Here is a 24,501-nt window from a genome sequence, read left to right on the forward strand (position 1 = left end):
AACCAAAATCTGTCTCCAGTTAAGAGCCAAGACTCTGGCCCTTCACTCCCAATTACTAAGTACATACCCAAAATAAGAAGCATACAGAGTAAGGCAATTCAGAATAAGATTGCCTAAACATAAAAGGCAGACAGAGACTTGCTGAGCACTTATCAAGTAATTCAAATTCACCTCCAGGACCACTGCCTGCTGAGTTTGTGCACAGTTGCTGCAAAATCACTTTCAGTTGAGCTAATTTGGCAAGTTGGATATCAAACTGAACTGCTGCTTTGCTGTGACCATAGCAGTGCATCTGCTCATGGAACCCCTGCTCACTGCTGGTTTTCCCAGTCAATCCCACTGGAAATGGTGAGTGTCTGAGAGCAGGGGCTGGCCCCAGGCCTTTTGGGAAAGCAGCCTGCCAAGGTCAGTGGCCCTGTCTGCTCCCTGGTGCCTGTTATTGGTGTGCTGTGACAGCCTGACAGGGACACTGACACGCCAAGGGCAAGCAGCAGGCTCCAGAGCAGCTCTCCCTGCCCACTCCATGTGTGTGTGCCAAGTTCTGGTGACAGGCAAACAAGCAGCACTCACACACCTGCTGGGCTGGCTCACAAGGCACATGCAGGGATGCTGATGAACAGAGAGACTTTCAGGAATTAGCTGTAAGGACAGAAGCACAATAGGTGTCTCAGCTACTTCCAAACACTCTCACATGGGCACGGTCTCCACATCTGAGCTGAAAGGGAGCCCTGCACAGTTGTAGTTGTGAGGGTTTATATAAAATTTGATTTTTTTTTCTTGCTTCATTTAAAGAATGGTTAAATTCCTCTTTTTCCTCAGCTGTCAAACTGGGACCCAGCAGTCTGCCAGATAATATGCAGCCAGCAATAAGAAGCTGTGAATGCACAGAAGCACAATCCAATTCCTCTTCACCTTTAAGGAGTCAGACCAACAGTGAACCTCAGCTGCTGAGATGTGGGTACAATGAGGACATTATAGAGCCTCATCTTTCCAGGCCCCATGTCAACAGCTCTCCAAAGTGGCATGCAAAACTCCTGGACAGTGCCTGGCTGCCTGCAAACACAAAGGCTGCTGCTTTTACAAACCTGGTTCTGCTCCACAAGCATTCCTGGCAGCACTGAGACAAAGCAGAGCAAAATTCACCTTCTGGAGAGCAGAAACCCAAACATCCAGGCATAAGCACGAAGAAGCCAGGGACCAGCATCCCTGCACCAGGGCTCTGGCCAGAAGTGCCAACCCAAACCTGAGCCTAAATAGAGCTCATGGGCATGGCAAGGCTGTGGGTGAGCCCACCACCCTGAGGCTCATCAGGGCCATTAGTGGGACTGGTCAGGACTAGTCTCCCCACAAAACTTAGCAGTTAGGTATCCAGCAGAAAGACGAGTGAACTCTTCAGAGACTTTGTGTGGGAGTCTCAGAACAGCCTGGATAGAGAGGTAACAGCAAAACACACCAAGCTAACTCCCTGACCTTATCTCCTGGTGCACTGTGATTGTTCTCAAGCCTAAAACTTTGGTAAATAAGACTGAAAGTTATTGACTGGCAGCTCTGCAGATAGACATCCTATATCCCCCCCAGAGCACACGCTGCACAGAGAGACATGACAAATACAATGGCACCAGATGCAGCAAGAGTGTGCCCACCCTTCCCCTGGGCTGCAGGAGCAAACTGCTCTGGAGAGTGGCTGCACGTCCACACAGAGTGCTAGCAGTGTGCTTGCTTAGGTTTTACTCAATGCAATGAGAATTCATAGCCTCACTGTCTGAAAACTTCTTTCAAAACTATTTACACTGTTTATACAAGGTGATCCTTTCAGAGTCCTCAGGGTGCTTCCATCCAGTTTGCAATAACCTCCTTGTGCCCTTTTCCTCTGTGGCAGCAGGTTCTGCAAAGCCTCTGACTGTGCTGATGGGCATTTGTTGCTATCCTTATCAAAAACACCTGACTGGAGCGAGAGGTGCATTGGAAGAACACAAATACAGAAATTTCTCACCCAGAGAAGTGAAGAAGAAAGTGAATGGGAGGGAAGAATGAAGTATTGGGAACCCAAGGCCTGGATTTAAGGCTTGCAGTGCAATCTGCACTCAGGCATGTCCAAAATAGAGATCTGATTTGCGATCAAGATGCTTACCTGATGTCAGAAAAAAGATCAAAGAGCTGAGGACCTGAAACACAGCACAGACATTTAGGACTTCAGTGGAGGTCAGGAAATTGAGGAACTATTTTTTTGGGGGCACTACCTGACTTCTGAGAAGCAGCAGTGTAGTGTAACAGTGAATCAATAAAAAGAATAAATGATGAAAATCTAATGGACTCTCAACATCAAGCTGTGCTGTACAAACCTGCCCACCAGTCCTTCTCAGATAACACTGATAAATGTCCTGAGACAGACCACGGGCAGCAGCAGATCAAGTGATTACCATTCATTTCACAAAGCCTTAAGGAAGCACTCTCGCCTCCTACTTGATCCTCCCTCTCCTGACGAGCAGATCAGTGGCTCAGCTTTTCCCAGCTGTGCCTCCCCACAGAGGAGCTCAGCTCAGGGTCTGGATCCCCATCCTGCTCCCATCCAGGAGAGGAAGCATAAGAGGGTCATGGTCTGCAAACAGAGCTGACTGCAGTGCAGGAGGAGCTCAGTCACACAGGTAAAGCCTCCAGACCAACTCACAAGGGACACAGGCAGCCTGAGCTCTCACTCATGTCCACTCTGTGACACAGGTGGAGTCACCAACTGTGCAAGTTCTCATCCCTGCCTACAGAGTAGAATTCTTTCCCCTCAGTGTAGTAAAGAGAGTGCTTCCCAAAGGCTCTGTGGTTGGACACAAAAGTATGAGGAGCTCCTCCCCAAACTCCTTAGTACAGAATCACATGTTACATTACATGCTCTGCATTTCCTTAGGGCTGAGATCCCTGTTTAAACTGCAAGTACCATTATTTCATCCTACTAAATTTATTCTTGTACCACCATCCCCAGCACAGTCCCTTTACAGCATTATAAATAAGCCTGTTCATCACTCTGCAAAATCACATATGACAAATTAAATTTCCATTAATAAAGGTTCCCTCTTTCCTCATACCTGTGACAGAGGAAACAAGAGTCCTGCTGGCTGCTGTTTTGTCCTTTGGATAGCAGCAACTCTGCAGAGAGGGAATCTCTTCTTTCTAAAATACAGAGACACAGCAGGTGAGGCAGGAATGCAGGCTGAAATCTTTTGAATGACAGGCAAGCAGTGAAAGCACTAAATTTGTCACCAAGTAGCACTGCCAGTGTTCAAAGAGCCTAAGTGCTCTTCTATTTTAGCTTTAAAAGCTGCTTTAGTTCAAAAGGTTGGCAAAGATTTGCCACACAGCAAGGGTCACAGGGACTTGTCATGAGGAATATCTCCATGCCTGGGGCACCTCTGAGAGAAGTCCCACACCTGACACTGTCACCACATCACCATGCTCCATGTCCCATCCTCAGACAAGGGAGGTGCTTGGAAAGCTGTGCTGGGAGCTGAGGGAATGATCCTGCTGCAAATAATCCTGCTGGAAGTGTTCACACTGGGAATGGCTCTGCCCGTGGGAGAGGGGAAAGGGTTGTGCATGAACTTGGCATGGCACTGAGTAAAAAACTCATTCAAGTGACCCAGTGAGCAGATCTGATCAGTCTTTATTTGATGCTGCAGTTCTCTAAATGTACATTAAATACAAAGGCAGGCTCCCCAGAAAATATTGAGGGTCCTTTTTGCGGGCTCACCAAGTCACCAAAGCTTGGGCCTTGTCCCCAAATCCCTTGAGCTGTTCAGGCCAGTGTCACAGCCAGGGTTTGTCTGTCTGTCACTCAGACCCTCACCGCCTGTGTGCCTTCAAACCCTATTGTTAACCCCACTAGTGCTAGAGGCAGGGCTCACTGTGCCACCTCCTGCCAGAGGAGCAGGGAGGGAAATCTGCTGCCTCAGGGCTCCCAAGGTCAAAGGCACAGACCCAATCCAGGCTGAAGAAACCAGATACACCACAATGCAATTGAGAAGTTGATATCCCACCTCTCACAGGCTGCCCATTACTGACAGACAGAAATAGAATTATTGTCACCACACAGGGCATCATCAATTGGCTTTTTAAAATATGCTGGATGGCAGAAATTTCAAGGGCAAGACAAACAATGAAACTGCAGTCTAACCTCTCTACATATGGTCCAGAAATTGGTATTTTAGAATAGGTAAAACAAAAGCAGCTTCAGCCATACTATGACTATTATAAGTTAACTGTGAAACTATTGTTATTATTTCCAGATGGTCATTCAGTTGTTTTAATTTCTGGCACCTAGAACAGTTGGTGGTTTTGCCAGGGTTTGTAAATATTTCTTAAATCTTCCTGACACGAGGTTGAGTAAGAAGGTAAAAGTATTGTATTTCTCACTGAACACAAAGGGCAGACCAAAGACAAACACCAGCCCAGAATTATAAATTGCCTGACTAGAAGAGACAAAATTAGGAATAGAAGGAAAATAAAATGAGATTAATAGAGGTGGGAATATGTAGAGAAAATAGGAAATTGGAAAAGTAAAAGCCAGGTCTCAAAGGAAATGCAACCAAAGTACTTGTCTTCCTCTGTTTTGGCCAGCTAATACCATGCCATCACACTTTTCATACCCTGTTGTCCATGGAAGGAGAAGTCTAAGAAAGGTATCTAGGAGAAAGCAGGCTTTCTCTCTCTTTTAATCAAATAGAATCAGCAAAAGAGGCCAAAATAGATGTAAATTGATCAGAAGATCACTGTGACGGGACTTCAAAGTCATGCACAGTTTGAAGCCTTTGCACCTGTATATTTCAATACTGGTGTACACTGATGCTTGTGCAACAAAATAAGTGCACATTGCTCAGAAGAGCCTGGACTAGAGCAGCCAAAAGATCCTGACACAAACTGAGCTCTGCACCCACAGCAGCTTGGCAGGAGCTGATGGCTTTACAGAGCACCTCCAGGAGGAAGGAGAGCTTTATCCTCTCCTTTCAAAGAATGATCTTATGTCTTGCAAGCCGCATTAGACATTCAGCCTGTCCCACAAGGAAAGAGCAGCTTCCAGCCTTTTCCCTGGCTGTTAGGCTGGAAGGAACACGGCCATGGCAGTGGAGTGCAGGCTGCTGGCTAGCAGGAACAGTCAGGGAGAGAAGTCACAACTACTGAGCCACTCTTTACCCCCAAAAAGTGCAGTCTTACAGCTGGGGAGCTGAGAGGGAGCAGGTTTTTCACCGAGGTATCAAAGCAATCTCTTTCCATGAGCATTAATATAATCTGCACCTGTGCTCTCCCTGCATAGCAGCACTGACTTACCTCCCCCTCAGGCTTTCCAAATAATGAAGGGAGCTGCAGCCTCAGATCCTCCTGTGGGAGCTGCCAACATGGGAAAGGGTTTTCAGAGATGTGGAAAATCTCAGGGAAATCTCTTATGTGCAAAGTTAATAGGTAGGATACTCTCAAGGCAGCTCGGAGAAATGGTCACACACATTTCATTTTCAGAAGTGGAAAATATGTGGTCAGACTGCCAGATTTCTCAGCCCCTCTTGTGAGTTAAGCAGCTACATAGAGATGATGAAAATGTGTGTATTGAGGGGTTCTGTCTCATAGGTTAGGGGCCCACCTCTGGTCAGGCTGTGCTGTTTGTGGCACTAATAATTTTTTAATTGGCTTTTTAAAATGTGCAATTACCAGCACATTCTAAGCACCTTTCTAAGGCAGAATGGGCTCCCTGGGCCAAAGGCTCAGCTCCATAAGTACTCACCCTGTGCACAACTTCCCTGGCAGGAGAAGCCTTGTTAATAATTCATGAGCAGCACTTGCAGATTGAGGCCCTCCAGCACTTTTACTGTTGTTGGGAAGAAAGGAAAATGGGGTCTCTCTGTAAAGGTGTGACATTTTTATTAAAAAAAACCACCAAGAGCACTTGGGAAATTCTTTGTTGAATTGGTTCATAAGAGCACAGTGGAGCTAACCTGATCATCTGCTCCCAGGTTCAGAGAGCTCGTGTGTGGGCTCCTGAAAGGCAGGAACAAAGCCAGCTTGGCCCAAACAACAGCTCATTTGTCCTGACCATTTAGCCTGCTGCCTTCCCTCAGCTGCCTGTTGGTGTTCATGTCTTCATGTGGCTGCAGCAAGCATTCCCTGGCCCTGCTTCCATCCATGGCTGGATCAGGTTGGCATGCTGGAGTGTGAAGGTGAATTTCACTTCCTTGTGGTCCTGTACCTGAAATATGATGGCAGAGAGACATTATCCCTTCAATGCATTTCACTGACAGCCTCCTTTGTATTTCCAAGTAGATCCTTTGAGAAAATCCACTTTTATTTCCCCACCTTTCTCCTCCAACTTGCTTTTAGCATTTTTCTCAGAGCCAAGATGCATTGTCAGATTTTCTTCTCCTCCATCAGATAAGTCAGGTGCATAAAGAAGTGAAAAAACATTTTTAATCTATTAGCAGAAGTTCCCTGCTGGAAGCAGTGCAATCCCTCAGCTAGCATGATAAAGATGCTCATTAAAGATGATTATGAAGAAATCAATTCCTCTAGGAACTGGCTGTGGCTTCCCTGACACTCCTGCTGGGAGCAGTTTTGGTCAGCAATATTTCCTCCCCGAGTGGACATTTAGCAACTGCTGGGAAAGCAGTGATCATTCTGCTCCTCTGATTCTTCCTCTCATCCCCTGGGAAAAGGAGATTTATTACCATAAATCAGAACTATAAATCTGGGATGCCATATGCCCAACAAGCTCACCCCAGAAGCCAGGTGAGAGGGGGACACCACATTTTTATTCTTTGGCCTTGGTAATGCCAGGTTGTGGAAACAACAGAACAGATCACACAGTTGTGTGTGTTGTTCCAGCCAAGAGAGCCTGGCTGTCCAAATGCTCCCTCATCTGCCAGCCCCAGCCTTTGGAGGCAGTGACCTGGAGCTAAAATGGTGTGGCTGCTCCCACTCCCTCCTCTGCCTGACCTCCTGGCTCCCTTTTCACCCCCTCATCCCCTGGTCCTCAGAGAGCAGCCCCTCTCCCTGTCACAGAGAGTGCTGCCCCTGCCATCTGGAGCAGCGTTTTTGTTCCAAGCCTGAATGAATTGGAAGAGAAGTAGGGAGCTGCTCCTGAGGAGAGGCATGTCCTGAGCCTGCCTTATGACCCTGACTCCTCCTAGTGCAACATCTGCTTGGAAAATTAAACACCTCCTGAAGCTCTGCTCCTTTGTCCCCTCCACAAGCTCAGGGATTGCCTGCTATTTACCCTGTGGACCAGCACATCTTGGAATGATGCCTTTTGTGGCAGTTAACATGGAAGTCAGCTGGAGGTAGAGGAGCCCCTTCTGTGGCAGAAACATCCCACCATCAGCCTGATCCCAAATCCTGTGCCTTCAGAGCAATGAAATCTGGTTTTTCCCCATGTGGAATGGCAGCTACCCTCTCACTCCAAGTTGTAACACAAAAAAAAGATCCCAACATCCTGGAGGACAAACAGCACCAAAATACCAACAGCCCTCTACATGAAAGATGCAGGGAATGTCAAAAAATGGGTTTGCTTCCTATAGCACAGGGTGAGCCATGCTTATGGATAAGCTCTTTTATGGCTGGTGAAATGCAGCAACAAGAAATCTCTCATCATTGCTCAAGAAAATACAACTGAATGTCAACTGACATATATTCCAGATGTGCTTACAGATGCCAACATCCTGGCAATGTCACAAAGTTAGGTACCTCACTCTTAGTATCCATCCTAATGTTAGACAGACATAAATTAGAATCAAGTCTGACCCAAGCCAAAAACAGTTCCATGTCCAGGCACTAAATTAAATTTACACATAGAGAAGGAAAGCTCAAGGATTTCTCATCATCACTCCTCTTAGACAAACTCCTCTTCAAACCTTTGAAGAAAATTCTTCCTGCAATGGTTGGGCATTACATTTCCTGAACCCCCAAGAGAAACTGGGCATGGGAGCAAGAAGCCAAGGGCTGCCAGTGCAGGACATCAATTTTGGGACAGGCTTCTCACATCACCCTGTGCTAAGGCAGCCACAGAACCGCAGGATATCCTGAATTGGAAGGGACCCACAAGGATCACCAAATCCAGCTCCCGACTCCTACTCCAAGCAGCTCCCTAGGAAGCTGTACACTCACAGGGAGCACTAACAAGGTGGTATGAATTTAATTTCACTCTGAAAGCTGTAGAAGAGTCTCAGAAAAAACAGCCACTGGCCAAGAGGTAAGATAAATGAGGTCACTGTTAGGAATAAATCTGAAAAGTTGGACACCAGCAGAGCTAACCCAATGTCAGGGACAGTATTTTAATACAGACCCAGTGTGACACACGAGTAGCTGTGTCAGCAAAGGGAGGGCACTGAGTGAGTCCCCCTGAGCTTCTCTGCACACACAGAGCTCTGCTTCAGTGCAAACCCAGCCCCAGGAAGCATCATGTGAAGGGCCATCATTTGGGGCTCCCCACATCTTCTGAGGTCCTGCCCTTGCAGTGCCATCACCTGGCCATGGGGACTGGGGGTCACTTGAGGACAGCAGGGGCACAGAAAGGACAATCTCTCTTACCCCTGTCCTGGACAGCTCAGAATGAGCCACTGGAGCCATCCTAGCTTTCCCTTTGAGCTGCAGAGACCTCATGGGGAAATTTAGTGGAGTCTTTCCATGGGGGTGGAGATGGAGCCACATGGTTCTGGAGTCAGACAGAGTCACCTTTGCTATCCAGGCTGTGCTGGGACTCCGATGGAAAACCTGCAATCTGCACAATCTGAGGGTCAAACACCTGCCATAGGAAAGGGGGAGCACCAGGAAAATGCCAAGGGAATCCCTCTTCCAGCAAAGGGCTGAGCTGTGCTCAGTCACTGCTGCCAGGATCTGCCCACAAGCATAAATGTTCATGTCATGCCAGATCCAGCACAGGCAGAGAGATTCATTCCATTTCATTATGAAATGATAAAAGCACCATAAAGTGTCAGCTTTCAAGTTCATAATTTATAAATTAAGTGTAAACAGCATATTCTGACCTCCTCCCCAGCCACTTATTTATCCTTCCCCCATGAAAAATTAATGAGTCTATAAAGTAGCTTGTAAATTTAAAGCAGTAATTTTTTTGGTTTTTTTTTTTCTAAATCAACAGTGTGATTTTCACAGAGGCCCTGAAGCATTAGCTAGCTGCAGCTACTGCTGTTAATCACTGGTCTCAGGTGTGCTACCATGCCATAGGAAAACCACCTGCTCAGATTTCTGGTGCAAGCCAGTGTCAGGGTCCAGATAAAGCTCTCTGAGCTTTTTAGGCTGTCCTAGGAGAGCATTCCCCACTTGCCACAGCCTGGCAGGCTGCTGCCTTCAGGACATCAGAATAAGAATTAGCAAAACTTTTGGTTTATGGGAAGGCAAGCAAGCAGAACCAGACCAGCTAGCTCCCTTTTTCCACTATGAGGGTTTCCCTGGGGTTCTTCTGCTGTTTAGTGACTTTTAAGCTTCCCTTTGCACAAAAAGCTGCCTTGGTTGTTTTGCAAGGTCCCCTACAAGTTTGGGAGGAGCTGTATTCCTGCCCCTTGGTGTGTGCATTTACCAACCCCATGCAAAGCTCAGAAAGGAGCAGGTGACAGCCAGGGAGGAAAAGGAGCCAGGTAAGCTGAGGGGCAGCTGGGGCAAGCACAGCATTCCCAGGAGCTGGAGCCATGGAGGAGCACAAGGAATGAGAGCAAAGAACAGGAAACAGACTGGCCTGGAGGTGCCAACATGGGTGTGAAGGTGCCTTCCATGCAGCTGAGGACATGGCTAAATAAAAAATTGTTTCACAGAAATTAACTCTTATTGCTAAGGCCTGCCATTAAATATCCAACTCTTTTTGACTGAACAGAAAAAAACCACAAACTGGAGTAAGCAAGGCAGAAAAAAAGAGAGTACATTTCCCCTCCTATAGACCTAAGTATGATCATGTTCAGTGTTCCTTCTCTGCAGTCTGATTATCATGAACAGAATGATGATTTATGACAAAAGTGGCAGATTTTATTCATCAGATTCCTCCAATCAAACATTAAAATCAATACTACTCCCCTGGGGACAAGATGGAGAGACAAACATAATGACTTTATCTATGCTGCATGTAAAATATTTGTAATTGAGCAAAAAGCCTGATCCCAAATGCTTAAAAACACACAGCTAGGGCAGCAAATGTGATTGGATTCCTTATAATCTAATCATTTCCATCCATATGTGGCCCCCAATCTGTTTGGGATTGTTACAATTCCTGGATATTGTAGTGCCTTCCCCAGAGGACACTGGGAAGAGCTGGGGCCAGCCTGGGCCAGATGGGATGGCAGTGACTCCAGCCAGCACAGCAGAAAGGAGGACAGGGCTTAACCCCTCCCCTGCCAGCCACCAGAGAGGAGGTGGCACAGGGAGGTCACTGCAGGCTGCCCTGCCATGCTGCAAAAGGCAGGGTTTGGTTTAAAGCTCTCAGGAGCAAACTGGTGAAGCCCATGGGGGCAAACAAAGCAAGGAGCAATAATCACATCCTCCTGAAAAACTGCTCAGTGCTGTAAGTAGAAATTAGGTTTGTTTGCAAACTCCCCTGGCTGTGCAATGGAGGAGGGCTCACAGCAGCCCAAGAGGAAAGGGAAATGCTGTAAATGAAACCAGCACCTAGGAGATGAAAGGCCTCTTGGTCAGACTGAAGGCGTTTCTGAAAATCTTATGGAGCTGCACAGGATCAGAGGGCACTGAAAGATGCATCAAAGTCAGCAGGCCCCTGCTTGTTTGAAGAACAACAGCCTGGCTGCTCAGCATTCCCTGCCCCTCTCTCACCTGATACTGAGAGGAGTGACCCAGCACTTCAGAACCTCCAGCACAGCAAACACTTGGATGCTCCTTGTCTACCAGGCTGGATTAGTTCTGCTTATACAAACTTAATCCTTTGTCATATAAAGCAAACAACACCAAAAACAAAAATACAGGATTACTCTATTAGAACAGTGCACTGATGACAGACAGCACACTCCATTTTTGCCTTTGACTTTCTTAGCTGGGATAACCAGCAGTTTTCAGCTAAACTGCAAATACCACCTTATTTTTCCATACCTGCCCAAACTCTTATGCTGTTTGATGACTTCCAGGAAATTCTGTAGGTGTTTTCTAAGGAATTATTTAACAGGACTTAACCTAAAATCCTGGAAGCTTGGGGGCTATGGGAAAAGGAAATGAAAGTAGCAGCTCAGGACTTTCAATATGTTTCTCTTTAATTCATAGAGATGCTGTCAATGACTCCTAGGTGAGTACTTGAAAATTTTTCTGTTGCACTGAATTTGCACTTGTGGAAGAACAAATTTACTCCAGAAATAAGGAATTTTCCCATAAAATATACTGACCTCAGAAGCAATCTCTCACATCCTGCAAAATCAGCTTTGCACAGGAGGTACTCCCTACATCATATCTATCATTTCTTGACAGACTCATCTGAGCAATTACAACCATTCTTGAAAACACAGAATATGAGAACAGTGAGGAGCAATCAGGCATCTTTAATATTTATTTTGCTTGTCACTAAAAGACCCTTCAAGACCCTGTTTAGTTTCAACAGCAACAAAAAAGATAATTTTCAAGTGCCAGCATCCTACCCTGGAGAGAGACTGTTGAGGAAAAACTCAGGTAATGTCAGTAGATAACAATTATCACTGTACCATTCCCTGGGGAACTCTTCAACACAGACATGCCATAATAGGAGCTACAGGTATAAAGTGTAGATCACTATATTTTTATCCTTCAAACCCACTATTAACTGCAAGGACAAGCCACCCTAAACAACCTATTTCTATATTCTCACCTGAGTACAGGCTGCAGGAAAAGTTCACGTTTGCTTAGCAATTCCCTGTCCCTCCTGCTTATTAATGCCTCTGAATTGGAACAGACTTAGGGCTTTTCTCATTTGACAGTCCTTTGCTTTGCCAAGATCTGACAAAACCTGGAAGAAATAAAAGCAGCCGCCCCACTAAAATACTCTCAATAGGTTTTAAGTGCCAGACTTTTGCTTAGGATTGACTTTCACAGCTTCAAAGGAAAGTGTGATTCTTTCTGAAGCCCAGCTGTGTGTCTAGAATGATATTTTCTGAGCAATAATACTAACCAGAAGTATATGAACTCATCAAGGACATACTGGCCCCAGTAACTACAAAGCAATGATTTGGGCAACCTTTCCACTTGGGAAGGGTTTTTTACAGAAATTTGCATCCCCCAAACCATAGCCATAAGGGCAAATCAGATTCTTTTGCTAAGAGAAATAGATTGCAGCTTGAGGCTGTTGAAAAGGCAGAACATGTTTGGATGCTATAATTGCCCCCATCAGACATCCATAGCTACTCCTGCTCAGGGCTATGAAGGTAGCTTATACAGGGAGATCAGTTCAAAAAGCATTTTGCAGGCAGACAGGTAGCTGGGAGCCAAAGACTAACAATTCTGCCTCAGTTGCTGATAGAATACATATGTGCATGTATAAAAGACAGAAAGGGAGAATACTGCTCATCTCATAACTGACAGATTAGATTTCTCTTTCCCCATGCATTTTTAATTTGCTTACTGAGTTCCATGAAACAGAGCTCCCTAGGCTGGGCTGGGGGCACAGGGAAGCTGGCAGTGCTTGGGAGCTGCCAGAATTAACAGCCAGGGGCTGATGCAGCTGGGTGATGGATGCAAGACAGGGCAGCCCTGTTCCCACTCTCCCCTGTAGCACAGGCAGCACTGCAGCTCTCCTTGCCCTTCCCACAGAGGGTTCCTGATGGAGGTGACCAAACCAGCTCAAATAAGCATTGCCAGGCAGGGAAGTTCTTCAGCAGAAATACCCAAAATCCATTTTTTGCATCTCCTTGCCAAGTCCAGCAGTGTGACACAATTCCCAGAGCTGTGCTCTGTGGGGTGAGCCCCTGAGCATCCCTGTGCAAGGCATGCCATGAAACAGCAACCAAATGCTGCAGGCAGGGCCTGCAGTGGGACAGGGCTGCCAAAACTGCAGGGCACTCCTCTGACCTGCAGAACCCCTCACCTGAATACACAACTTTGGACTGCAGCTCCAGGAAATGAACACCTCAAGTGTCTTTGAGAGCTTCCAGCTAAACCCCAGTCTGGCTTTCTGCTCCCGTTTGAAAGCAGCTCCCTTGTTTCAGCATCACTGATCTTTTAGGAGAGCCACTACATAACTGAGTATAAATCAAGTCTCTGGTGCCAGAGGTGCCCCATCTCTCACATTTGTGAAAGGTGTGGATGGGCAGCAGGGTTGGAATAGGAGTAGGATCTCTGAACAGCCCTCCTGAAGTCACCAGCCTGGCTCTGAGGGGAGCACAGCCCGCTCAATACAGACTTTTTTCTACTGAAAAGGCCATTGTACCTATTTTTTGCCAAATCAAGGACTGATTTATCCCTCTTGTAACTTCACTGAGTTCAGTCAAGCTATACAAGTCATGAATTTAGCTCATGAATTTAACTTTCCCCATAGAGAATACTTTTTCCCCCTTTGATAGTGCTTCAGTGAACCTCTCAGAAAATTTATGAGCACAGATTCTGCTCCAGCAAAGCATGTAAGCAGTCACACATGGGAAGAACGTGAGAAATTGTCCAGAGAGGAGCTGGATTATTTCCCTACTCACACCATCACCAGCCTTTTTCACCTGACATCCTTGCTCATGTTTTATTCAGTGGGACACAGAGTGCTGTTCAAGTATTTGGCTTCCTACTCTGAAATGATGGCCAAAGGAAATACTCCCATTGCCTTCCCTGGAAGCTGAGTTTTGCAGAGGCTAATGGTTTGTTTTGGTGGCAGTGGGGAGGTTTGGAGAGGCCAAGACAGAGAGTCCATCCTTTTTACAACAAACACATCCACACTGCCCAGGTTTAGGGATTTTACCAGACATGAGTGGCATCTTTTTCTGAGATTTGCCCAGAGATATCCCTGCTTAGCACTGGTTGCTGGTCCACAATTCTCCCTGCTGGCTTCCACCCTAAGTCCCTCCAAATTCCCACAAAACAGACTGTAGACCCTGCACTAATATTGTCACCAATATTTTTTTCGGCAAAAACAATTTTCATGTCCTGTTTTCAGGGCACATTTTTTATGCACCTCATCTGACCTACATTTCCCTCTTCCAGGCCTGCCCTGGGACCTTACTGGACTTTGCACCACCACCTTTCTCTCCTGTTTCTCCTCCATTAAGGAAACACCTTGACTCTGACTAGGTGCTTACATGTCCATTAGTTCCCAGATCTGTTCCAGAGACTTGACCTGGGATGGATTTCACACCAGAATGATGGTTTGTCTGGCAGACCCTGTTCACCATTTACCCTGCTTGTGCCAGTTTTCTAGGATATATCCAGCAGTGTCCCCTCATGGCTCCAGGATGCCAATACCTTGATCATACAGTGATCAAATCAATTCCCTGATCAAACAAACACCCTGATGATACAGTTCTTGCATCAAACCAATACCCCGATCATACAGGGCCTGTATCAAGGTTCCCACATGCTGTCCCTCCTTAAAATCCCAGTTGCTCAGCAAAACTTTCCAGCAAAAAAAATTTCATGACCACCTTAATTATTCCTGCCATCTTCTGCGCTGTAAATATTTCTCTTACATCAGCTGATGAGTAAATTTACGTTTTCAGAAGGATCTGCTATGCAAAATCTGTTGAAACCTCTTTCTACTTCTCCCTTATCTCCTCTCTTCTTAGCAAACTTTTAGTCTTGGGAAGGCTTCAAAATCTGAGTCCAGGGAGACAATAATAAGGGGTTACTGCAAGCCACTCTTCAAATGCAAGAGACTTCATTTAAAAATAGAGCCTCCCTACAATATTCTGCCTTTGTCCCCTGCAAAGTGCCTGCCTGGAAGCTCCTGCAGCTTCCTGGGGCTTGCCTTTCTGAGCAGGCATCCCCACAGCATCAATCCCAGGGCATCTCTGCTGACAGCCCAGGCCAAGAAGTGCGAGGAGCCTGTGAATGCTGGCCATGCACTGCTCTCACTCAGCAGGAGTGGCCTGAAAAGAACCATGGCTTTGCTACAACTGCTTTGTAGCCCCAACAAGCAAGTGCTTGGCTTGCTGTGAGCCTCTTCCCATGCACCCTTTTGCTGCCTCCTCCCTCAGCCACAGAAATGCTCCCTCAGCCCAGACACTTTGAGAGTTTCTTTCTTACACAGCCTCCCTAAGCCAAGAAAACTGCTCAGCTCTATTCAGGAGATTTCTGACAGCCTTCAAAGGATTACTAATTCCAGTCTGCTTTAAAAACACAGAGCATTCTCTCCCTTGCAGCTTTTTTTTTGTTGCCTTCCCTGCTTTAGGTCAGCACTTGTTGGGCCCATAAAGCACCCCAGCAGAAACTGAGCACACCTGGAATCACCTGGAGCTCCTGCAGAGCTGAGGGCAGGGAGATCACACACTCTTTGGGAGGGCCATCAGGCTGCCAACACAAAAGCTGTGCTCTGGAGGCGGCTGGTGCACCCCTGGCTGGCTTGGATAAAGGGCTGACAAGGGTTAACAGCGTTTGCTCCTCTCTGCATCACCCCCCCTGCTCACAGAGCTGCTCCCCGGGCAGGCAGGGCTGGATTAGGCTGCAGGAGCAGCCTGGCTGACACTCGGTGCACGAGCAGCCCCTGGGCTCTGCAGGCAGCACAGCCCAGGAACTGGGGGACAGCAGCCAGCACCTGGGAGACTGCACAGCTGGGCAAGTTTAAAACAGCCTCTGAAAACACCCCACTGAAGGAAGCACCAAAATCCCATTGTAGCTTTGGTTTTTTGTGGTTTTTTATTTTTTTATTACTTTTCGTGAAGGACCGCAAGCATTTCAGTTGCTATGTCTGTTCAGGAGCCATATGGAAAAATCAGTCCTGTCCTGTTAAACTGGTTGCACAGTTTTGATTTTCATCTGCCTACAGAGATCTGAAAAGTCTGTGTTCTTTTCTGCTTTTTTTGGCAAAGAAAGCGAGTGGTCTGAGGATCATCCAGCCAGGAACAAAACAGGTAAGTACAGTATTTTTTGTGTAACATATTTCCAATAGTCTGAGAATATATTGTTTGTGTAATTGAGTGAAAATAGCCTTTGGGATGATGCTCTCTTTGGGATAAGCTGATTATAGGTTTGTTGATCACTTGGTTGGTTTGTTTTCCCGGACAAGAAAAGCTGAGCTGCTGTGGTATCAGTGTGGTTTGCAAGATCCTGTCATTTAAGCAGCAGAAAGACTTTTTCAAAATCCTCTCCAAAGCACAGAGCCACTCAGATTCCACTGTCAAAGGTAAAGCAAAATATTTGGGGTTCTATTTAAAATCTGTAAGCTATAATTAGACTAGAGGAATAACCAAGTGGCAAAGGGACTCAGAGTCATAAGGAAAAGCTCTATTATAAGAGCATTAAAATGGAATTGATATGGAAATCTTTTCTATTCTTTCAACTTGTTCAGATGGTGTTTAAGCCTGCATTCAACCAAGTGCTAAAATAGTACAAGCAGGCAGAGAATAAACCAACTTTTCTGGCTGTTGAGAGGGACATTCAGATGATCTGGTAACCATAATTTCCATAATCATCTCACTGATACTAAAGATGTGCTAAACTATGGGAATTACAGATTTTGTACATAAAAACCTAAAGATTTATTCAATGGCTATATTTAAATTCTGTTGGAAATGGATTTTAAAAGAAAGGGGTCCTTTTATAAAGTCACTTTAACTGCAATGGACAGAGGGTGTGCTGAACTGGAGATTTGACTGCCTAACATCTTCCACACTTGTACAGGCACTGTGGGGAAAGAGCTGATCTCAGAAAGAAATGAAAATCATAAAGAACTGAGCCTTTGTCTTGCATGTTTTCTCCCCTCCCCAGCCAATGATCAGATTTAACCAGGATCTTTACTCCTTGCTGCTTGTAAGATGCAATAGGCTGCTTTTCCCTCAAAAAAGGGATCTTGCACACAGAGCTCCCTCTGCTTTCCAAATCCCTGAGCTACAGCTGGCACCTGTATTGAATGTCTCTGCCCCTTCCACGTTGATACTTTCTGAAACTGACCATGGCAGACAAAGGAGCTGTAAGTTATAATCAATAACTGCACTGCCAAAGTTTCCTGTGCTAACTGGAGCTTCCTCCTCTGTGCAGCTCTGGGCAATGCACACAGCAGTTTAAATAATGTCTGTATTTGCTGGGGACTGGTGTAGTACTTTTTTTTCATAGAGTCCAAGCTGATAATAAAGCCTGTTGAAAAATAAGTGATTTTTTTAAAATTTCTTGCCCTACAAGACAGTTGTTATAGCTCCAGTGAGCAGAAAATGCTGACACAGGCTGGAAGTGATGTAGGTATGAGAATAATAAGCAACACAAAAAATCTAAGAACAAGATTATTGCCCTACAGTGATAAAGCTTTCTTCCAAATGAGATCCACAGAGCTTAAGATCTAAGCACCAGTTCAGGGATTCTTATCCAAGATTCTCCACCTTTGACCAAACAGCATCTTGCGCATCTCTGGATAAGTTACAGCAATCCTCTTGTCTACACATGCCTACTGTCCCAGTGGGCAAAACAAAAATTCAGTGATCTCTGACAGACCAGCAGAAGCAGGGTTTGGGACATAGGGACCTCCTGAAAGTTTTAAAGGGACAGTTCCATTACAAATAGCTCAGCCTTGAAATTTAGTAACTGAACATCACAAACCAGAAAAAAATCTTTTAAATGTGATTTTCTACTCATTCTGACAGCAGTAAAAAGATTTTTTTTAATAATTGTCATGGTGCGCTTGTGCTGCATTGACTACAATTTTCCCCCCCTCTAATCAAAGACTCCATAGCAATTTCTGCAATTAAATATTTGCTGAGAGATCCTCTGAGGAATATTTCTGTGAATTTTAAAGAATTCAGCAAAATGGAGACTTGCACTATTTGAATGCCTGGCTTGCTGGGATTATAACAAATACCAGGAAAGGCACAGAAAGAGAGGGTCACGTTACTTTCTCTGTTCACTTTTGTTATCTCACTTTGCAGTACTGAAGATGTCCTGGCTCTGGCTTTATCTTCCTCTCCATCTTCTCATGGCAACTTGTTTGTGCCATTCTATAAAAGCACCCACCAGCAGCTCCCAACAGAGCTTCAAGAGCAACCTCTTCAATTTCTACCACTCCCTGATACTTGCAGATGGTAAGGAAACTACAATTCACCTGCTGAAGGATATCCCCAAAAGGTAAGAGCAAATCAGCCCCTCCTATTCTCAGAGACATCCCCGTGTCACTGGGAATTGCACACTACCAGGATAAGCCAAGAGCCCCTGTGTACCTGCAGGGCTCTAGCAGTGCACACTGAAGTGCCAGAAAAATGCCCCACTCCTCAAGGGTCATTACACTGCCCAGAATCTGAAATGAAATTTAGATTGCTGTACACATTTCAGCAGCTTTCTGAGCTGTCAGAGCAGCAGCAGAATTGATACAGGGTGGGTGGGCTCCAGCAGCAAACAGCTGTGTGACAAGCAGCCCAATTTCAGCTCTGCAAACTGCAGCCATCCTACATTCATGGTGAGATACAAACATTTTACCTAGCAAATCCACTACCCAAAATCAACAGAATACCTGCACAGACATCTTATCAGGAAATCTGCCACTGCCCTGCACACTAAAAGTGGTTTTGCTGAATGGCACTACAACCTGCTAAGATCAAAAGTGCTTTGCATGTGAAAATTCCAAATTCTTCACCTTCCCAAAATATGTGAAAAGTCTTCTGCCATACCCAGATATGGAGGTGATCTAGATATTACAACTGGCACTGCATCTGGGTAGCAAAGATCAATCTGTTTGGGAAGAGATGCACTTTGGACAGAGCCCAGCAAACACAGATTTTGACACACAGCCGAGTGGCCATGGAGCAGAGGGTGAGCCAGATTGCTGAGCCTCCATGTGCACTGCACAGAAAAACTGGAATGTGGCACATGTTACATAACGTGACCATGCTCACAAGAGCAGGACTAGGGGCTCTCCTAGTTCAAGAAAAGGGGTGTTGAAACAATGAAAAGGGAATTTTTCTATGCTCTTGTGGCATAACACTGAGATGGCAATTAGGAAGTGGTTTAGCATGATCAGGAAGGTTCTTCAGAACTCCAGTCACCCAAAAGGGAAGACAAGCAAGGACAAGTTTTGGCTGAGAGTAAAAGACTCAAGAATGTGGAACTGATTCCAGGGAAGCTCCACTCTGGCACAGGAGCCATGCCCTGAAAGTAAGCCACATTTCCAGGCTGACAGGGTCTATCCATAGGGACTGTGCTTGTCTCACTGGTGAGCAACAAAAAAAACCCTTGGATTGCCAATTGCCTTCATTAAAGTGCAGAGCAAGGCACCCAAATCCAAACATTTTATGGCCAAATCCAAACATTGTACAGCCTCAAAAAAAAAAAAGAAAAAAAAACCACAAAAAAACCAGAGCAAGGCAGGAGGTTGGGCTTTTTAAAGGCAGGAATCAAAATCTGACCAAAGGGACTGATGACACTTTGTGGTACTCATGCATAGCAGCCTCTGACACAAAGGCAATCAAGACACAACTGGCAACAGGCAAATCGCATCCATCATCCAAAATAACCACCTAAGGATGAGATACAATGTTCACCTAAAGCATGGAAAAAAAACTCAGAGGGAAAAATATTGCCTTAAGTGGATAAAATTTCAGCAAATACATGTGGATTAAAAATAAACACCCCTCAGCCTGTTTTCTTGCCACAGCTGAAGACTGCAGACACTCATCATCCCCTTGTGTGGATGCACCTCAGAGAACAGTCATTTCTACCCAGAGCAAAGTGACCCATGTCAGAATGGCTGACTACAAGGAGTTTTGGGCAAACCTGAGCTCCCTGATGCATTGCCTCTATTTCTGTTCACATTCACAGGTACTACTTTGTTTTGGAAGAGGGCAGGGCCCTTGCCCCTTTCTCCATAACAGTGACTCCCTGTGATGTTCCCATTGAGTGGAGCATACTTGTGTACAAGCCTCCACCAGGAAAAGCAGCACCAGGTAAGGCCTTCAGGCTGCCCAAGCAGAGGCAGAGAAAACACAAGTTACTCATAAACAACTGTGTTACAGGAAATTTCCCACAAACCTATACACTTTTTGGTTCCCTTCTTTAAATTGCCATGTACTGACCCAGTCTCCATGGGTAAAACATGGACACCCATCAGATCCTGCCCTCAACACAAATAAATTAAGGATTAGATATTAAAATGTCTCCATCTAAAGTTAATATTTGGGAAAAACTGCAGGTCTTCCAGGCTGCACAAACAGAGCAACTTCATAAGCTCTTGGTACTGAGCCGAATTTCTCTCTGCTGCCTCAGTTATTTTTCTGTGGCTTAGGTCACTTGGGACAACTATTTGCTCTCCACATGAAGCAGACAAGATTTAGCCATTTATTCTTGGCACATCTGCCATGGCAGTGGCTACTACATTGCCTTAAAGGCAATTCCTTTCTCTTGCATGATTTTTCACATTAATTTTTCAAACTAAAAATCTAAAGGCTGCCATTAACAAGTTCTGACCCGTCAAGCAGGTACACCTGACATAGGAGTTCAAATTACACTCCTTTGAATTGTTAAGTTTTCCCTCTTCATGAGAAAATGGGCTAAAACTAACCCAAAGAAAAAAGCCTAGCATAGAAATAATGAGTCTCCTTAAAGTACCCTCAGAGATAGCAAATAGAAGAAAATTGTAGGGGCATCAGGCATGATACAAGCCAAGCTTTTGCAAGTTGTGGTTTTATAATTACAGTATTTTTGAAAACATAATTCTACAGCTGCACTGCTAAAATAAAAGCTTCTCAAATTTTAATTTAATAAATTGCCAGTAGCAACATATTTTAACTAAAACATATTTTTAGTTATAATTGCTGCTTTCAAGAAGAAAACGTAATGTTCCCTAACAGTGAAACTTGCATGATGTGCTTTATTTCACATCTTTTAAAGCAGAAGTTACAAGTCTGCCTTTTGCCTGCAGGTGACCATGATACACAAGAGGTCTCCAAATCTCACAAGGCTTCAAGCCTGGTGTCCACTATCTTCAACTACAAGGGAAATTCTGTAGAGACCTACATGGGAATGTCTTCCCATTCTGCCCTGTACCTGCTGGAGTTCCTGTCCACGGAGAGGGACACACACATCACTGTGTACCTAACAAGTGACACCACGTCTGGGCACCTGTACCCAGAGCTCCCAGGGGATCCACGCATCGATGTCATCGGCATCGGGCACACAACGGTGACCCTGGCCTGGAAACACAGCCCCTCTGTCCTGCAGCACAGCGAGGGCATCCAGTACTGCCTCCTGGTCAATGAAAAGCACAACTACAAGAGCTTGTGTGCTGCTGAGACGGCCATCAGATCCTCTGGAATGAAGCTGCCACCCACGGTAGCTCTGTCCCTCTCTCCATATCTTCTGGAGCCACAGCAAGTGATGATATTGTCCAACAGTGAACTGAGCATCATCAACAAAGTGAGCAGTGGGGAAGTCAGGCAGGTGTGCATGGGCACCAAGAACACCTACACAGTGCCCAACCTCAGCCCCAACACTCAGTATTACTTTGATGTTTTTATTGTCAACCTCCTCACAAACGCCAGCGCCGCGTACACCGGGACATTCGCCAGGACCCTGGAAGAACCTGAGCCCAAGGTGACAGAGCTGAAAGATGGCAAAGTGGTTCATGTGGTCCTGGATGGGAAAAAGCAGAAATTCTACAGTCTGCAGTACCAGGCAAGGCACAAGAAAATCCACTTCACCTTTCAGTTGTGTCGGGGCCAAATACGGGTTCACATCACAAGGAATGGCAAAACAGTGGCATCAGAAAACCTCTCTGGGCTGAGGTATTTCTCCCTGAAGGGAAAGCTGCTGGACATCTATTCAGTGCAGCTGAGGTCCACAGAGGAGTCTAACTCTTCTGTGAAGGTATTGGCATCCCCCCATTTCCACAAGCCCTTATTCCCACTTCTTCCAGAGAGCTTAAAGATCAAATCCTTCAGTAAACTGAGAACATGCAGGTCTGTGACCATTGCCTGGCTGGGAACACAAGAGGAGAGCAAGTACTGTGTGTACAGGAAAAGGATTGAGGAGGATCAGATCTGGAGGGAGCTGCAGAGCGCAGACAGGTGCTCTGGGCCTGAATCTCGGCACAAATCAGAGAAAGTGCTGTGCAAGTACTTCTATGACCTGAACCTCCAGCGAGCGGTCACCACAGAGACCATCAAAGGGCTGGAGCCAGGGACACTCTACTTGTTTGATGTTTATCTCTTTGGGCCGTCTGGCATCCCTGTCAGATATCACAGCAAAGTTGTGAAGACCAGGAAAAAGTGTTGAAAGTTTTGAATGAAAGTTTTGAAGTGAGTGAATGCAGGTAGTATCAAAATGTACTCCAATCCACATCAGAGCCCCTGCAGTTTGAACTGTGCTGACAAACAAAAAATTTAAAGCTAAAAGATTCTACAGCAAAACACATCTTAGGTGATTATACATCTTCTCTCCTGTGTAAGGTGGGGTGCATTTTTTCTTTCCTTGTCTCATTCAAACATTAAAAACAGAGTTGTGAAACACTCACACACATGGAAATAAAATAACCCAAGAGAACTCATGAGAAATAGACTGGTTACCTAAAATGTTTCTGAAATCCAGCAGAGAAGTGATGGGGAAATGCCTCACATGAAGCACATATCATTTCCCAAGTTCCAGAGAGTTTTCCACTTTCTGTAACTCATGCAGCTAATGAGGAACTGAGAGACCTCACAAATCAGACTGCTCTTGAGAAACAGATTCCTCACTGCTTGAACAAGAAAGGAAACAAAAAGAAATTGGAAAAAGCAGTGGAACTGATGTATAGCTCCACACATTGAGTAAAGCAGGCTGAACTACATCTTTCCCTATTACCTGCATGCTTGCTTGGTTTCATTCCTGCAGAGAAACTGTGCTTGGTTAGAAACAGACAAAATTCAGGCCAGGAACTGGCTCTGGATCTGGCTTTTCTCAGGAGTGGACAAATACACTGCTGTGCTACTGCCCACAGAGGAAAGCAGCAATTGAGGAATCTTGCCATGGAAAGATTCATCATTTACAGCCTCTGATATCAAGCCCATGTCTGTGACTCTGTGATTCCTGACTGTAATATATCCATTCTTTGCATCCTTAAGCCAGCCTATATCAATGAATGCATTGCTTTGAGAAAAATTTGATGTGGTTTTCCTACTAAACATCATGGAAGGAAAATATTTGTAGTAAAAATTCTGACAAACACATTTTGGTTGTCTTGTTTCCTTGATTACCTTCCATATATGACATGAGACAGTGTAAAAAAAAAAAAAAAAAAAAGACAATTAAGTCTTCATGAACTCCCTTAGGTTCATTTCCAGTTATCAGTAGAAAGTATTTTGTATGTAGGCTCTTGGCAGGCCTGGAATTTACATATAAACAGATACAACAGCTTCACTAACCAAGAGGGTGCCAGAGAAATCTTGCCTGTATTAATTCTTTTTCTTCTACAATTACACCAAACACATACATAAATGATTAAATCCATTATTGTGTATTTGAGTCATTCTCTTGCAATTCAGGGTCACTAAAGTCCCAGTTTAGTCCCAGTTTACTCTGAGCATTTATTCCAACCAAGTGTGTTTGGAGGTTCTTGGTAAGGACAGAATCAGTCCCATGGGCAGGACGAGGGTTGTATCTCCTGCTCCAAAGACTCTGCCCCTGTGCACCCTGTCCAGAGCACTCTGTGCCTGCTCAGCCCCAGATGAGGGGCTCAGGGCTCCCCAGGGACCAGCTGCAGTGTCTGGGCTTGGCTGGGCTTTGCATTGCTGCAGGCACTGCTCCGGACTGAGCAGGGCCACAGCAGGAGCCACGTGCTCTGCAGCCTCCTGCCCACACTCCACAGCCTTTTGGCTAATCACAGGGGCTGGCAGCTGCTCTGCCTTCATTCCAAGGCAGGCCCTCGCTTCATTTGCCTCCTGCCAAAAATAGTCTGAGCTCAGAGAGCAACAGAGGTCATCTCTACTTGGAAATCTCAGTGTTTTCTGCCTTCCTTCTCAATTTCAGGCACTTATATTGTGGATGAATTTCACTCAGATGCCCTACAACTGACTGTAATAACAACCATAACTATAATAGAGGAACAGCAAGATCTGTCTAACTGCAGATTCAATACATTCTTAATCCCCTGCCCTCAGTCTGGCAGAGCATTAACCCTTGCTTTTACCCTCTATGCAGAAATGCCACAAAAAATGTCTTTTGGAAGAAGATACATTGGCACCTTGACCAGCACCAGTGTTTCTACTAAAGCAGTTTTTTTACAATGGAACTGGCCTTGGGCTTCTCAGCAATATCCTGGTTTAAGGCTGTAGTCAAGAGATGTGAGGAAGGGATAGAGGGAGAGCCTGAAATAGGGCAGAGAGCTGAGCAGTCAGAGGTGGCACAGAAGCAAAGGCTCAGAGTTGCACCAAGTGCAACAGTTAAGAACCTGTAAGGAAGGAGTTCAGGTTGAGA

The 24,501-nt window shown here is 45.4% G+C and overlaps 1 protein-coding gene across 1 annotated transcript; it reads left to right on the top strand.

Annotated features, from left to right (window-relative positions):
- The first annotated feature begins 15,805 nt into the window (after window positions 1-15,805).
- Window positions 15,806-23,242, top strand: LOC128937370 (protein NDNF-like). The gene is made up of 4 exons (XM_054277009.1): window positions 15,806-15,989; window positions 17,994-18,189; window positions 19,876-20,000; window positions 20,975-23,242. The coding sequence occupies exons 2-4, from the start codon at window positions 18,002-18,004 to the stop codon at window positions 22,324-22,326; spliced, it is 1,665 nt and encodes a 554-aa protein (XP_054132984.1). The 5' UTR covers window positions 15,806-15,989; window positions 17,994-18,001; the 3' UTR covers window positions 22,327-23,242.
- Window positions 23,243-24,501: the final 1,259 nt, after the last annotated feature.

Source organism: Melozone crissalis, unplaced genomic scaffold, assembly GCF_028551555.1.
Source record: "Melozone crissalis strain CALT ecotype California unplaced genomic scaffold, PUWL_Pcris_2 ptg000019l_1, whole genome shotgun sequence".
NCBI lineage: Eukaryota > Metazoa > Chordata > Aves > Passeriformes > Passerellidae > Melozone > Melozone crissalis.

Coding starts and splice junctions, on each gene's coding strand:
- LOC128937370 (XM_054277009.1), top strand. CDS start 18,002: ATGTCCTGGCTCTGGCTTTATCTTCCTCTCCATCTTCTCATGGCAACT. Junction 18,190..19,875: donor CTGAAGGATATCCCCAAAAG/GTAAGAGCAAAT, acceptor TCACATTCACAG/GTACTACTTTGTTTTGGAAG. Junction 20,001..20,974: donor ACCAGGAAAAGCAGCACCAG/GTAAGGCCTTCA, acceptor TTTTGCCTGCAG/GTGACCATGATACACAAGAG.